At 37.4% G+C, this 13,862-nt stretch overlaps 1 protein-coding gene across 6 annotated transcripts in view; it reads left to right on the forward strand.

The window, feature by feature from the left end:
- Positions 1-13,862, forward strand: part of LOC150091024 (5'-AMP-activated protein kinase subunit gamma-1-like) — a 500,398-nt gene that overhangs the window by 317,533 nt on the left and 169,003 nt on the right. For all 6 annotated transcript variants that reach the window (XM_090373902.1, XM_090373912.1, XM_090373921.1 and 3 more), the window contains one exon: positions 895-946. In XM_090373902.1, the coding sequence (XP_090230028.1) occupies positions 895-946 (52 nt within the window). The remainder of the gene's footprint in view (positions 1-894; positions 947-13,862) is intronic.

The raw sequence follows: 13,862 nt of genomic DNA on the forward strand, positions 1-13,862 counted from the left end.
TCCTATGCTGGATCATGGTCTGGCTATAAGATAGGAGACAGGGGATTGTCATAAATGGTCAGTGTTAAGAGTGAACCAATAGTAAGTGGTGTCCCTCTGTGTTTGGTTTTGGGTTGCATCATCTTTATAGGCGCCTCCGTAGCCAGGTGGGAAGGAGCAGCAGTGCGTAGCACACACTTCTTGATTAGACCGGGGTTCGAGCCCATCACCACCAAATACGGAGGATGCGGAAAGGTCAGGGAATGACCACCGCATAACCCGAAGCAATATGGCCTTAGTTGCTAATGCTCCTAAAAACCAAATAACAAACAAACAAACAAACAAGCATCATCTTTATAATTTTTATAACTGATATTGACAAAGGTATCCAAGGGAAGCTGTCAAAGTTTACTGATGATTTAAAGGTGGGAAAGATGGTTAACAGTTCAAACTAGGCTACATTGCTTCCAGCTTGGATTGGTTGTATGTACGGTCTGAAAAATGGCAACCGATTTTAATGCTTCAAAATGCAAGGTTATGCAATAAACACAAAACTCAGCTGAAACTTACTTTTTTGTTATATATTAAATGTGGCACAACTCAATGAAAGATGGCTAATGCAAGGAAAGAAAAGAAAAACTTATGCCTGCAGAGTAAGCTACCCCTTCTTTAAACTTAAGTAGAGATCTGTGAATACGTAGGAGCTGGGCATGTTTTTATGAAAGGTTAAAGACATGGGAATCATAATTTTTAGTTCTGGTGAATGAAATTTTCATTTGAAAATCTTTCAGACTCTCTTCATTAACAAAACCTCCTTAATGAAACTAACCTTCCTTGTTAATAAAATATTTGTAAGAAAATATTTTGTTCTTCTCCCCACCATGTGCAATTTATTTCTATTTTATTTTCTTTCAGCTTCCACTTCATGTAGATCCATTGTGTGATAAGATTGATATTGAAGACTTAGGTAATGATAAACTTTTTTCCCCCCTTCATTTAACTTGATTTTAAAAGAAATGATGGCAATATATTCTAATTTAGTTGACTGATTGATCGTGGATTTGGTGGCTCACCCACTAATTAAATGCCAGAATAATTAACTTAAAATAATTTTAAAGAATATATTAGTATATCAGCAAATAAAATTAAAAAATAACAAAAAGTAATACATTAGATTCTGTTCTCAAAGTATTCACTATAAACTGCACGAGGAAAAAAATTTGATTACTTAGCTCTTTGTAGGCTGATGACAGTTTGAAGTTATGGTCCATGATTAGAGAGTAAACAGATCAGTCATACAGTCCATAGGTATATATCTTGTGTGTTGTGTAATTGTTTAAGTATTCAACTCCAAATGTACCACATCATTCACTAGATGGAGAGGTGATCAGCAGTGTGATTTTTAGTGGCCATTCAGAATCTCATATTGACCCGTTGAGGGCAGTCTCTTGGTTACACTCTCCTACCAGTATCACGAAGCACACTCCTGACTGTAGGAAATTGTGACTATGAAATATGCAAATATTTTGGCTTATAATGGTGATCAGCAGTTTGCCTGAAATTCATTAAGGCAGAAACACCAGATGATGAGCATATGGAAAGAGCTTTTTTACCAAATTGACAGTTAGCAACATGCTGAAAAAACCGTAGTCCTGAAGTGACACTGAGCCCAACAAATGCAAAAAGTACTGACTGACAAGAGCTAACATGCTTTGAGATAGGGCGCCTCCGTAGCCAGGTGGGAAGGAGCAGCAGTGCATAGCACATGCTTCTTGATGAGACCGGGGTTCGAGTCCGTCACCATCAAATACGGAGGATGCAGAAAGGTCAGGGAATGACCACCGTATATCCCCAGAGCAATATGGCCTTAGTTGCTAATGCTCCTAAAAACCAAATAACAAACAACAACTTTGAGATAGCTGATGACCTCATGCCTGCATTATAATTAGAGAATTTGAGTGGTCACGGGCTAACCTGTATATAATGCATAAAGATTTTTCATATAAGAACTTGACACCTACAAGCCTTTGATAACAAAAAGAAATGTGCAAAGTGCCAGTTGGTATATTGTAAGATAACCTCAACTGTGGATCAGTGGAAATCGTTCCAAATAAAACTGATAGCCATGTGAATGATATCAGATTTCTTGAGTTTGATAAACATTCTATGCATTGATGCTTTATAATAGATAACAAGAAACATTTCATCAGGTATGGCTGTGTGTGTACGTGTGTGCGTGCGTGTGCTGTAAAAGCCTGAAATCCATTAAATTCTCAGATAGAACCTGCAAATTCTCTTTCATTATCTGAGTGAGGTACTCCAAATATGGTGATTATGTTACCGAGACAACCTCGCAGATATAGAAGATATAACCCCCTATGTCCTTGTTTAAAATTTAGGAAGGTGATAATCGCATTTGTGATTATCATAAATCTCTGTTTGATTTTTTAGTAGGTGCATGGGGAGGATATGTTCTCTTTCCCCACAACATTGGGTAATGTATTCACTATATTTGGATTGCCTAATATACAGTACTTCACAGATAACAAAAGGAATTTTCTTTACTATTATTACTTCCCATTTCACAGTGTGAAAAGTGAAGCAATGATAATTTCAAAAATTCCACTTTAACGATTTATTCACATTTCCAAATTTTAAACAAGTGCATGGGAGAGATATATCCTATCCCTGCAAGGTTTGTCTGGGCAACATATTTACTATATTTGGAGCACCCATTATATTACAGTAATTCACTCTGATAATGGAAGAGAATTGGCAGATGTAATTAGCAAATAAGCTTTTACCAACGCAAACCAGTACATCCTGGGATTTACCAGTTTGTGTTGGTATTCAAAGCCATATCATATTTATTGTATCAAAGCCTGAAATAAAGTGAAATGTAATACTAGAATTTACTAAGTTTGCATTTTATAATAACATATATACATAATGTATTGGACAGACTTCATGAGCCTACCCAACAGGTGATTTGGAGCAAAAAATGTTAAAAAAAAACTATCAGCATAATTTATTTTTAAAGTTGTCATAATATAAACTACTTTGAAAAAAATTCATTCACTAATACTTGCATGGCAGCATTATAAGCTTGTGAATGACTGCATATGTGACTGCACTTATGTTTAAAAAAAAAAAAAAAAAAGACTAATTAGCTTATTATGACTACAATATTTTCTTGAATATCCTGTGCCCTTCATTTTTTAAGACATGAAAAAGAAAAGAAAAATTGTACACTTATTTTCCAACAACAGCAATACAATTTCTGATTTTTCTCTGAAAGACTATAATTGCATGCTTTTAGTACTCATGTTTAGAAGAGCATATATGAGATATCTTGTGGTGCCAGACTTAGGTAGTCTTCAGCTCTGGCACATATATTTCAAAGGAGCTAAAGAAAAAAGACTGTAGGGTCCTTAGGACCAGTAGTAATCCTTTTGGCCTGGATGTCCCCTGCTACCCTGGGATCCTGGAGCAACTGCACCACTGCTGCACCTTCATAAATCCAGTTTTGCTTACAGATTTTATTCACAAGTAAAGAATGCGAAATTCAGAAAGAATCTTGAGCTGCATGAAGGGGGCTTGGCGATTTCCGTCGTGAGTGAGGCACAGTAACAAAGGAACATGCACCATTATTTCATTATCTTTAACTTCCACTGAGGAGTAACCAATATTATCTGTTTCACTTCTGTCAAAACTCACATGATCCTGATATTCGAATGAACCGTGTACATTGCTGAGAAACAAGAATACTTATTTCTGAAAGAGAATCTAGTGTTTGTGCAGCTCAACATTCCAAGTTATGTTTTAATAAACAATTCTTCTTTTAGACCATGGCTAGAGAGGCAAATAAAAATGCTAAGTAAATGAAAACTGTTAATAAAAATGCCATAGTTAATAAAAACAATATTTTTATTTTCTTATCTGATTTTTTCCCATGTATTTAGGGGGAAAAAGTGTTATAGGGTTGGGTTAAGGGAATGTGTGTGTGTGCATATGTATATAAATTGTTTGCATTATTGGTTTATAATAGATAACAAGGAATATTGTTATCCTATGAATGTAAAATAAATTCTGTGCAGCTCTTTATATTAACAAGGAGTGTATAGCAGCTTATATATGTGTATGTACACAACCCTCCCAAAAGTATCAATATTCAGTCCCAATCATTTTATTAGCATGTGTGGCTAATAAAGTGATTACCCTTTGGCTGCTACGATACACACCACCCTTCTTGGTATGCTTTTCTCTGGTAAATGATAGACTGCTGTGGGTGTAGCCCTCCAGGAGAACAGTGATCGGTTGAGCTACTCATGTGGAATGTGTTGGCCTGGCCCTCACCTGATATACATCCCATTATTGTTCCATATGTTTCAAATTGGGACTCTGTGATGGCTGTTCCAGCTTTTAGACATTCATGCCCATGAACCATTCTCGAACAGCACCGGTGGTATGGTGCATTATCCTGTTGAAACAAACATGGGTCTGTACAAAAGAACTGCAACATTGTAGAGAGCATGAAATTGTTCAAAATGTTAAAGGTAGGTGTTGGCATATGTGGTTCTCTGCACAACCATCAAAGGTTGGTGAAACAGCTGGAGAAACAAAAACCTAGAGAAAGAGTTTTGCGCAACCCCAGCTTCTCCAAACTTCATCTTTGGAACAATGCACTTTGTCAGCAGAGGCTTTCTCTAATAATCCTCTAGATCAGTTTGATCAAAACAGGGTGTAGCATGATTTGTTATTGCATAGCACCAATTTCCATTGCTATATGGACCAGTTATGATATTCATTGTACCATGCAAGGTGAGATTGCTGATTGTAGTTGACGTTTAGCATGTGCATCACCACTGTTCCATGAAAACTGAGAGCTATGTACATAGTGCATTCATACAGACCCTCCCCACCATTCTTGCCTTAAATTCCTGGATTTATGTTTTTCAGTAATGTCTTACAAGATTGTTGAACTACTACTCTTTTGAGTACCCTCTGGTCACTTGGAGTGAGCATCCATGGTCTTACTATGTGCTTTTGGATGGTGTTAGTGCTCATGTTCCCATTTCATGATAACATCACCAACAATCAACTTTAGATAGTATAGGCTGTCAGTAATCACACAAATTGACAAGCTAGCAGTGACATCTCAAAATAACTTCATTCTATGCCATAATGAGAACAACTAGTTTGTGTGGTTTTGTGCCTTCCAATAAGAGTGGACTACAAAAACAGGCATGTCTGGATATTTTTTGGAGGTGTGTGTGTGTGTTTTAGTTATAATGAGAAAATGTTCTGTAACAACCACAAATCCTCTGCTTGCATCTTTGTGATAGTGGGACTGTTAGTAACCCTGAGTGCAAATCCTGAAACACAGCACCTAGTATACCGAAAGTGATCCCAGGTGTGAACCAATGTAAGCATGGGTCAATGTGTGGTGCCCACACTACATAGAAGAATGCTGCCTCTGTTTTATCACGCAATACTAGGTGGTAGATGAATCTCATCAACCGGTGCAATACCACCACTTCGCTTATTGGAGGCCTGAAGTGGTGAAACCCATGCTCAGGCAAATCTCCCATCTCTTTTGTCATGCATATGATTGATATCTTTCGAAGTTATGATGGGCATCATGGCGGATTCATTATTCCTTATATTTCCAGGGAATGGCTCTAAAACAGTGTTTGTAGGCCTGCTGCTAGATAGTCCCCCTGACACCAAGCCTGTTCATAACTCTAAGAGGCATCCAGACCAGCTAGATTATAATATCACTGCCTCTACTCTACCAGATAGTGACTGGAGGGAGTCCGAATAGTATATATGGGAGAGGGCCACGTTATGTCAAAGAGCTGCATCTTGCCATGTGTATGTCATATTCAAAAATTTCATTACTTCTTACATAGCCTTCTTACCTTTTCTTACTGCTGAATAGTCAAACTAATAGAACAAACATATCTGTGAAAAGATCTATGCCTCCCAAACACTTCTTCGTTCATTTCAAAAATATACATGGTCTCTATGATGTCCATTTCCACTTAGTCTGCTAAGCCAGACTTACTTTTCCTAACAGAATCCCAGTTATTGGTTGATTCAATTGCTACTCATCTTAGTTGTCCTAATTATTTGCTGTATGATTCCTTTTGCTTCAAATGTCGTATTTTTGCCTATGTCCACTCTGATATTTCCTAACAGAATTAGTAATTTGGGTTCTCCTCTTTTCAAACTTCTCTAGCTTAAAATCTTTGTCCCATTCTGTTAAATTGGTCTATTGCCTTTATCCATCAGTGATTATTCATGCATTAATCTGATCTGTTGCATCAGCAATGATTATTCATGCATTAATTAAGAATCTGCAGATAAAGGAATCACTAGGTGGCAGTGATCACAGTGTACTGATGTGGGATTTGCTTAAAGATGTAACTATCATCGGTAAAGAGAAGGGTTTTTGTTTTCGCAAAGGTGACTATGGTCATCTCAGACAGTTTTTAAATTCTGTACAGTGGGACCAACTGATGATGTTACCAATAGCAAATTCTAAATGGGAAGCATTCAAGGAATTAATCTTGGAAGCTGCTAGGCTTTTCATACCAACTGAGTATTACTGTTCAAGATTTAGGCCTAAATGGATGTCAGATGAACTAATGAGACTCTTATCAGAGGAGAAACATGCATGGGATGCATATAAATTATCAGGAGACACAGAAGCCTATGGTAGATATAAACTAGTCTGTAATCAAGTCACAAAGGAGATTAGGCAAACAAAGGCAGATTACAAGAAATCTTTGGCAAAGAATGCAAAGAAGAATAGCAAAGACTTCTTTTACTTATGTAAACTCTAGAAGGAAGAGGATGAATCAAATTGGTCCACTTGATGTTGATGGTTCGACTGACTGCTGATGATCCTACTCAGGTAGCTGACAATCTGAATGAGTATTTTGCATCTACATTCACACATGAGGAATTCTGTGGGGAAGTGGAGGCCAGAAGTTTATAAAACTCTAACAGGATCTAAATAAATTTTTAATCACTGAGAGGAAAGTGGAGAAGAAATTAAAATTAATGAATTATAAATTTTATAAGAAGCTATGTTAATTTTGTGATATCTGGAGGATTAGGTTTGGAATGGTTAACTAGATCTCTGTGCAGTCGAAGAATTTTGAGCTTGTGGGAATGGATAAATTTTTATTATCTTTTTGATTACTTAACATATTAAATTGTGTTTGACAAATAGGTTAGTCACTTAGTCATTGGTTAATAGACTCAGCTTTTTTAAAAATTTAGATAGTGATTTTGTAAATTGTGACTTATTATTCGTACTGCTGTTGTCTTGGTACGAATATTATAACATGTAACTAGTAGTGCAAGTAACGTGTAAAGTGTGTTAGTTGTCTGATGGTATCAGGGGTTTTCCCCATCCCTGCATTGGGTGACATAGTACTCTGTGGAGGCCAGAAATTTAAAAAGTATGTGGAGAGTGGTTTGTTGCATAGTGTTATGCTCTGTTGTTTCTCTGACCATTTAGCTTTTGGCTCCTATTTGGACCCACCATTGCCCACACTTTGGCATGAGGAGGCAGGTCAAGCACCCAGTAGATTATTTAAGTACTCTGGCAGACCCTGCCACCTAATTTCTGAGCATTTCATTGGCAAGGCCGAAAAGACAAAAGTGGTTTAGGAGAAAGCGGTTGAATTTAGATGCTGATTAGAATTTGGCGTCATTATTAGAGGCATATTACTCGGTCAGTTTAGTTGGAGTGGGGGAGGCTGAAGAATGGGAGGAAACAGGTAGAAGGATGGGGGTGATAGAGTAGGCATCCCCAAAGAGTCAGTGGGGGGACAAGCTCCACCAGACAAAATATGGGGAAGCAGGGAGGGGAGGAGACAGAGACCAGTCTTTCCCCCACCTCGGGATGCGGTTTTAAAGGGAACCGGGTTTGAGTACATGGTTCAGATTGCCAAATGGCATATTGGCAGCAGAGCTACAGTATGTCTCCATCAGTGATTGTTGTCTGGTCCATATAAGTGGCGAATCTGTTAGGAAGGTCAAACTGCTCATCCTGCTCCCGGGGTGGGATATGTTAGCTGGCAGTGGGGAACCCACCAGTCGAAGAAGGGAGTAATCTCTCCCACGCCAGGTGGAGGGGAGAAAGATACATTTACTTCATTCATAATCTGCATTCTCACTCTGCTTGCATTCTATTTTTATACTTTTTTTCTTATATTTTATAATATATATTTTTTTTTCTGTTAGGTTATATGTATATACACCAATGAGCCAAAACATTATGACCACCTACCTAATATGATGTTGGTCCTCCACATGCAACCAAAACAGCTCATACTTGGCGAGGCGTGGATGCTACAAGATTTCTAAATGTCTTGTGGTGTCTAATACCAGCAGATCCATTAAGGTCCATGGTTGAGATGCCGCAGATTGGAGTTGCTGTTCCAACACAAACTACAATTTCGATGGGATTGATGTCTGGGAAATTTGGAGGCCAGGGCAATACCTGGAAGTCTTCCTCGTGTTCCGCGAACCAGTCTCGAACAATCCAGGTGGTGTGGCATGGCGCAACGCCGAACTGCCCGAGCACTACCTTTGTCACTCTTCCTCATACATCCATTTACTATCCTTATACTCTATTTTGCCTTCCTTGTGCGCAACTCGATTTTCGAAAGCAATCAAGATGCTATTTTTCTACTATATTTGCTGTTTTTGCCTTACATTAAGTTCAGTGTCTATATCATGCTACTTTTCATATCAATTTTCTATGCTTTCCTGGGATGCATGCTACATGCACTTAATTTGTTCTCCCCCAATTATAATTCTCCTTTTTATTCTTTCCACCTTCCAGCACATGAGATCGCTTCACCTCTACATATATAATCTATCTTAACTGCAGGAAATTCTCTTTTTCTGATTCACTTACGCAGCGTGTTGGCTTTACGCCTCACAGCACACATTCCAGCATCGGCACTGCACAATAGTAAGTACCACTTTGACCCACTGATTTATTTTAATTTTATAGCTGGTCATTACTTTTTATCTCTGCCTCTGTAGGGTCAGCCACGAGATATGTGTCAGCTATTATACTTTTTCATTGCTTTTGTTAATTTCTTAAACTCTGTAATTTACCATGTACTGAGTATATCTCGCATTTGAAAAAGAGGCCTTGCTTTGGTGCTTTTTGGCGGCTGACTCCTGAAGAAAACTCCAGAACTCATCATAATTGCAACACTAAGTACTTTCACATAACATATTTCATAATATTTTCTTTACAGGTACTTACTTGCATTTTTACTATGAATTCGATAGATGGCTCCTTAGACCAGTGGTATCCAAACTTTTTTGGTCGCGTGCCCTTATTTTACTTAAAAGGACTAGTGCACACCCTAGAATAAAAAAAATAAATATATAATTTTAATATATATTTTTTATTTAAAAATCATTTATATGGAAGGCATTACATCTAAAACCACATTTATAAAATCGCATATAATTTTAAAAAATCACATTAAAAAATACAAAACAATATTAAATTGAAGTTAAAGTACAAAATTATATGAAATCATTAATGTAACAAGTGGAATAAATGTAACGTAATACTATTTGTTTTATTTATAAATAATTTGTGGTATGAATTATATCTAGAATCACATATAATTTGAAAAGATCACAGTCTAATTCGATTGTGATCAAAAATTCAAAATGAAATTGAAATTAAAGTACAAAGGGTATAAATCAAATCAACAGCACGTTTTAGTGTGAAGAATGTACTTGAATATTTTTTTATTATTGCTATATATCTTGCAATCAAGCAAAACGAGCATATTGAAGTATTAAAAAATATTTATTTATAATTTTTATTTCAATTACGTTTCAAAAAACTAAAGTTTTCATAATTAATAAATAACTATTCTTTACTCCATACTCATAGTCTAATCTAATTCTTTATAGTTGCTGGGTTCTTTCTACTATTAATGTAGTAATCTAGAGCTATAATCCTTTATATATTTCATTTTTTTTACCATTTTTTAATTAACATATATATATATATATATATATACATATTTTTTTTTAATTTTTTTTTATTTATTTATTTTTTTTTTTTCCCTCCACTCACTTGTTCATCTTCTTTCTCACATACTGGGAGGGATGCAATGACTTTTGACCCTGAAGGGAAAATGCAACACTATTTAACCTTTTTACCAATTGCAATCAAAGGTTGTTGCAATGAAGATTCTTTCTTCTCTCTCTCTCTCTCTCTCTCTCTCTCTCTCTCTCTCTCTCTCTCTCTCTCTCTCTCTCTCTCTCTCTCTCTCTCTCTCTCTAAATAAATAAATAAGAATATAAAAGATTAAAACTAGGGTCAGTGTGTACTTAACTATAGAATTTATTTGTTTGTGTTCTTTTTCTCACGTGCACTCTCATTCATTCTCTAGCTTTCATTTCATTTGTTCGACTCTTGCTTTCTGCACTGCACTCTCTGGCCACCTCAACTTACTGTTATTCTTCAGTTGTGGTGCAGGCCAGGGGAGAATGCAGTGATTGTGTTTGTGTTGTTAGTATATATAAAGTAATGCAAGTTATTAACTTTGTATTCTTTCGGCCAATTACATTTGCTCTTTCACTCATTCCCATTCACCATAACACTCGTTCACTCTCTCTTTCCCTCATGCTGGGTCAATCTTTCTTTCACCAAAACTGACATTTATTCCCTTTTGCAATAATTCCTAATTCACTCTTTCATTCAGTGCCCAGCCTATTCATTCTGCCTTTCATTCTTATTCATTTGTTCATTCTTTCTCCTCATTCATTCTTTTCATTCTACATTGCATTCCCTTGCTACTAGCTTATTGATATTTTTAAGCTAATCTGCTTCCCTGGCTGCCTGTACACCTCCTCCTACATGGTTACTTATTTGGTGTGGGGACCCAGGTTCCTACACATGGCAGGGTAGTCCTGGGGTGTACCTAGGTTAATCCAGTTTTGTCATGTCAGGTTTCTGTCAGAGTGTAGAATACTGCTCTCCTGACAGTTTAAGTCATCATCTGGGTGTGGTGGGAGATGTGGGTGACTAACTATTGATTATTATTTAATTGCTGAGGGGGTTGAATTGCCATTCTTTGGATATTTCTGTGCATTTTGGATACTTTCTGTGTGAAGGTTGTAAAGGCTTTATAATTTTCCTCTTCTGTGATGAACAGATGTTTTTCCCTGGGAAGGGGCCAATCTGTGCTATTACCTGTGTTCTGGGGATGTCATAAATTATACATTCATATAGAATGTGTGTCCAGTCTTCACTCTCGCCAGTCTTCACACAGTCTTCACAGTTTGGGTTGTCAGTCCTAAGAAGGTTAATTTTACATTTAGGGAGTTGTGATCTGTCAGTATAAATGTTGTAAAAAGTCCAGGGGCATACCACCTAGGTGGCTATGGGCTAACCATTGCCACCCGTGGCAGAAACCTTTTGGTAATCAGACCTCTGGTTTTCTGCTCTCACTTTGTTTACAAAAAGAATAGCCACAAAGCTCATGGAGCTTTGTGGCTATTCTTTTTCTTTCAGCATTGAAGATGTTGGCTGTATCAAGGGCTGTTATCCCCAGAAATTCTGTGGGTATTCCCTTTTTATGTCTATAATGCAAGCCTCTGGAAGTAGCCAAAAGGCTATTTCCAGGTAAAGTGGGAGAGCTCTGGCCAGCAACTGTAGTTCAGGTGTGCTTACTGTGCAACGTGCTCTGGTAATAGCGAGAAGTATTGTCCTTTGTATCGATTGTAATTTATTCCTATTTCTTTCTATGGCCGAGGGGGTGAACCATGCACCGGCTCCATAGGTGATAACAGGTAGGAACATTGCTCGGTGTATATATATATATATATAAAAATGTTCTTGTTTATACTCCGGCACGACCACCAGGTCAGTGAAGTTTACAATAAATCAATCAATACAAATGTTAATCGTATTTAGTAGTTATGGGCTTCAACTCTGGTCCACTCAAAAAGCATGTGCCAGTGCACTCGGCTACGTTAGCGTCTTTCTTTTGAGCCCCCAGTCTGCTTGACTGATCCTGGCAATCATACTTACATAATTTCTCGCTTTCTTCTCCAAGTATGTCAGATGGGAATAAAAAGTTAATTTTGAATTGACGACTACTCCAAGATATTTTAGTTTTGTTACCATTTTAATAGTAGTTGTGTTAATATCGATTTGTGGATGTCTTCTTATGTCCAGATTGCCTTTTAAAAGTATTTGTTTGGTATTTTCAGACAATATTTTGAGCATGTGCATTTGTGCCCACTCCTTTTGCTGCAAGAGGGTGGCATTTGATCTTTGCTCTACAACCACTCATGTGTTATCTTTTACAAGGAAAATAATGTCACCTGCAAAGGCCAGGTTTTCCATGGGGCCCAGATCCAAAGCCAGAAATCCATCCAGAAAAAAGGGCCAAGGATTGAACCCTGCGGGCAGTCTTTATTCACAGGGTGTGTCAATTCCTGGAACCTTGTGCATACTGATAAACTTCTGTCTGTAAGGTAGCTGTTTATTACCTTATAGAGATTTTGTGGGGCAAATGCCTGATGGGGTCTCCTAAGAACACTAGGCCACCAGAGTGAGTCAAATACCTCAGCAAAGCCAATGGAGATTGGCAGCATATATTTCTCCTCTGAGTTTTTAACTGTTGTCAGTAGGTAGTGCACAGAATTCTCTGTACAGTTGCCCTGCTTAAAACCATACTGATTGTTGTAATGTAAACTTGCTGCTGTGTTAGTATTGAGCTAATTTGCTATATATTAGTCTTTTGTATATTTTCCCTGGTACAGGAAGTAGGGCTATTGGTCTATATGATTTGGGATCAGTAGGGGGTTTCTCAGGTTTTTTGAGAATTAATCTTAACACTGCTTTTTTCCATAAGTTCTGCAAATTGCAGCTTCTAGAGACTAAGCACCTCCGAGGTGATCTAATTGAGGTGTATAAGGCCTTGAATGGATTGAGCAAGCTCACTGCTAATGGGATTCTTCCTCTTGCTCAGATTACTCACCTGAGGGGCATAAATTCAAATTGAGAAAAGACAATTGTAGAATAGATGTGTGGAAATTTGCATTTAGCCAGCGGGTGGTTGATAGTTGGAACAAACTTCCATTTGATGTAGTGGAGGTCAGCAACTTAAATAAGATCAAGGCCAGTACTAGACAGATATTTGGAATGAATGGGGATGGGTGAAATGGGAAGGGTGTTTTTTTTGTTTTTTTTTTGGCTGATGCTTGCTTCCTTGCATCATATGCCTATGTTAATGTTAATATTTTTGAGAATATACCTTTTGTTGTACAGTTATTATATAGCTATTATAGCTATTAATTTGTCTGGTGCTATTTCTGTTAATTTTTTGATAATCTCAACCTCTAAGACAGGACAGGAACGGAGGAGGGGTTATGCTGTTAGTTAAGATACACAAAATCTAAGGAAGTGCATCCAATTGACATTGGTGGACAATGCAATGTTGCCCACCAATGTCAATTGAGATAAGCACTGGGAAAGGGAAAATGAGAGTAGGTGTATGTTATAGACCTAATGAATGTGATGAGTATAATGAGCAATTGTGCAGAGAAATAGAGTAGACCAGTAAATCAGAATGTCTTATAATGGGGGATTTTAACTTTCCAGATAATGACTGGAACTTGTGGGTTGGTCACTCGCACACTTGCAAGACTTTTGTGGATTTATTGGATGACTTTTCTACAGAAACATGTTCGAGAGGCAACCAGAGGGAGTAATACTCTTGATCTGATAATCAGCAGTGATTATTCATGCATTAAGAATTTGCAGATAAAGGAACCACTGGGCGACAGTTATCACAACGTACTGATGTGGGATT

This window comes from Mastigoproctus giganteus, chromosome 1 (assembly GCF_048544385.1).
Source record: "Mastigoproctus giganteus isolate SK-2022 chromosome 1, ASM4854438v1, whole genome shotgun sequence".
Classification (NCBI taxonomy): Eukaryota; Metazoa; Arthropoda; class Arachnida; order Uropygi; family Thelyphonidae; genus Mastigoproctus; species Mastigoproctus giganteus.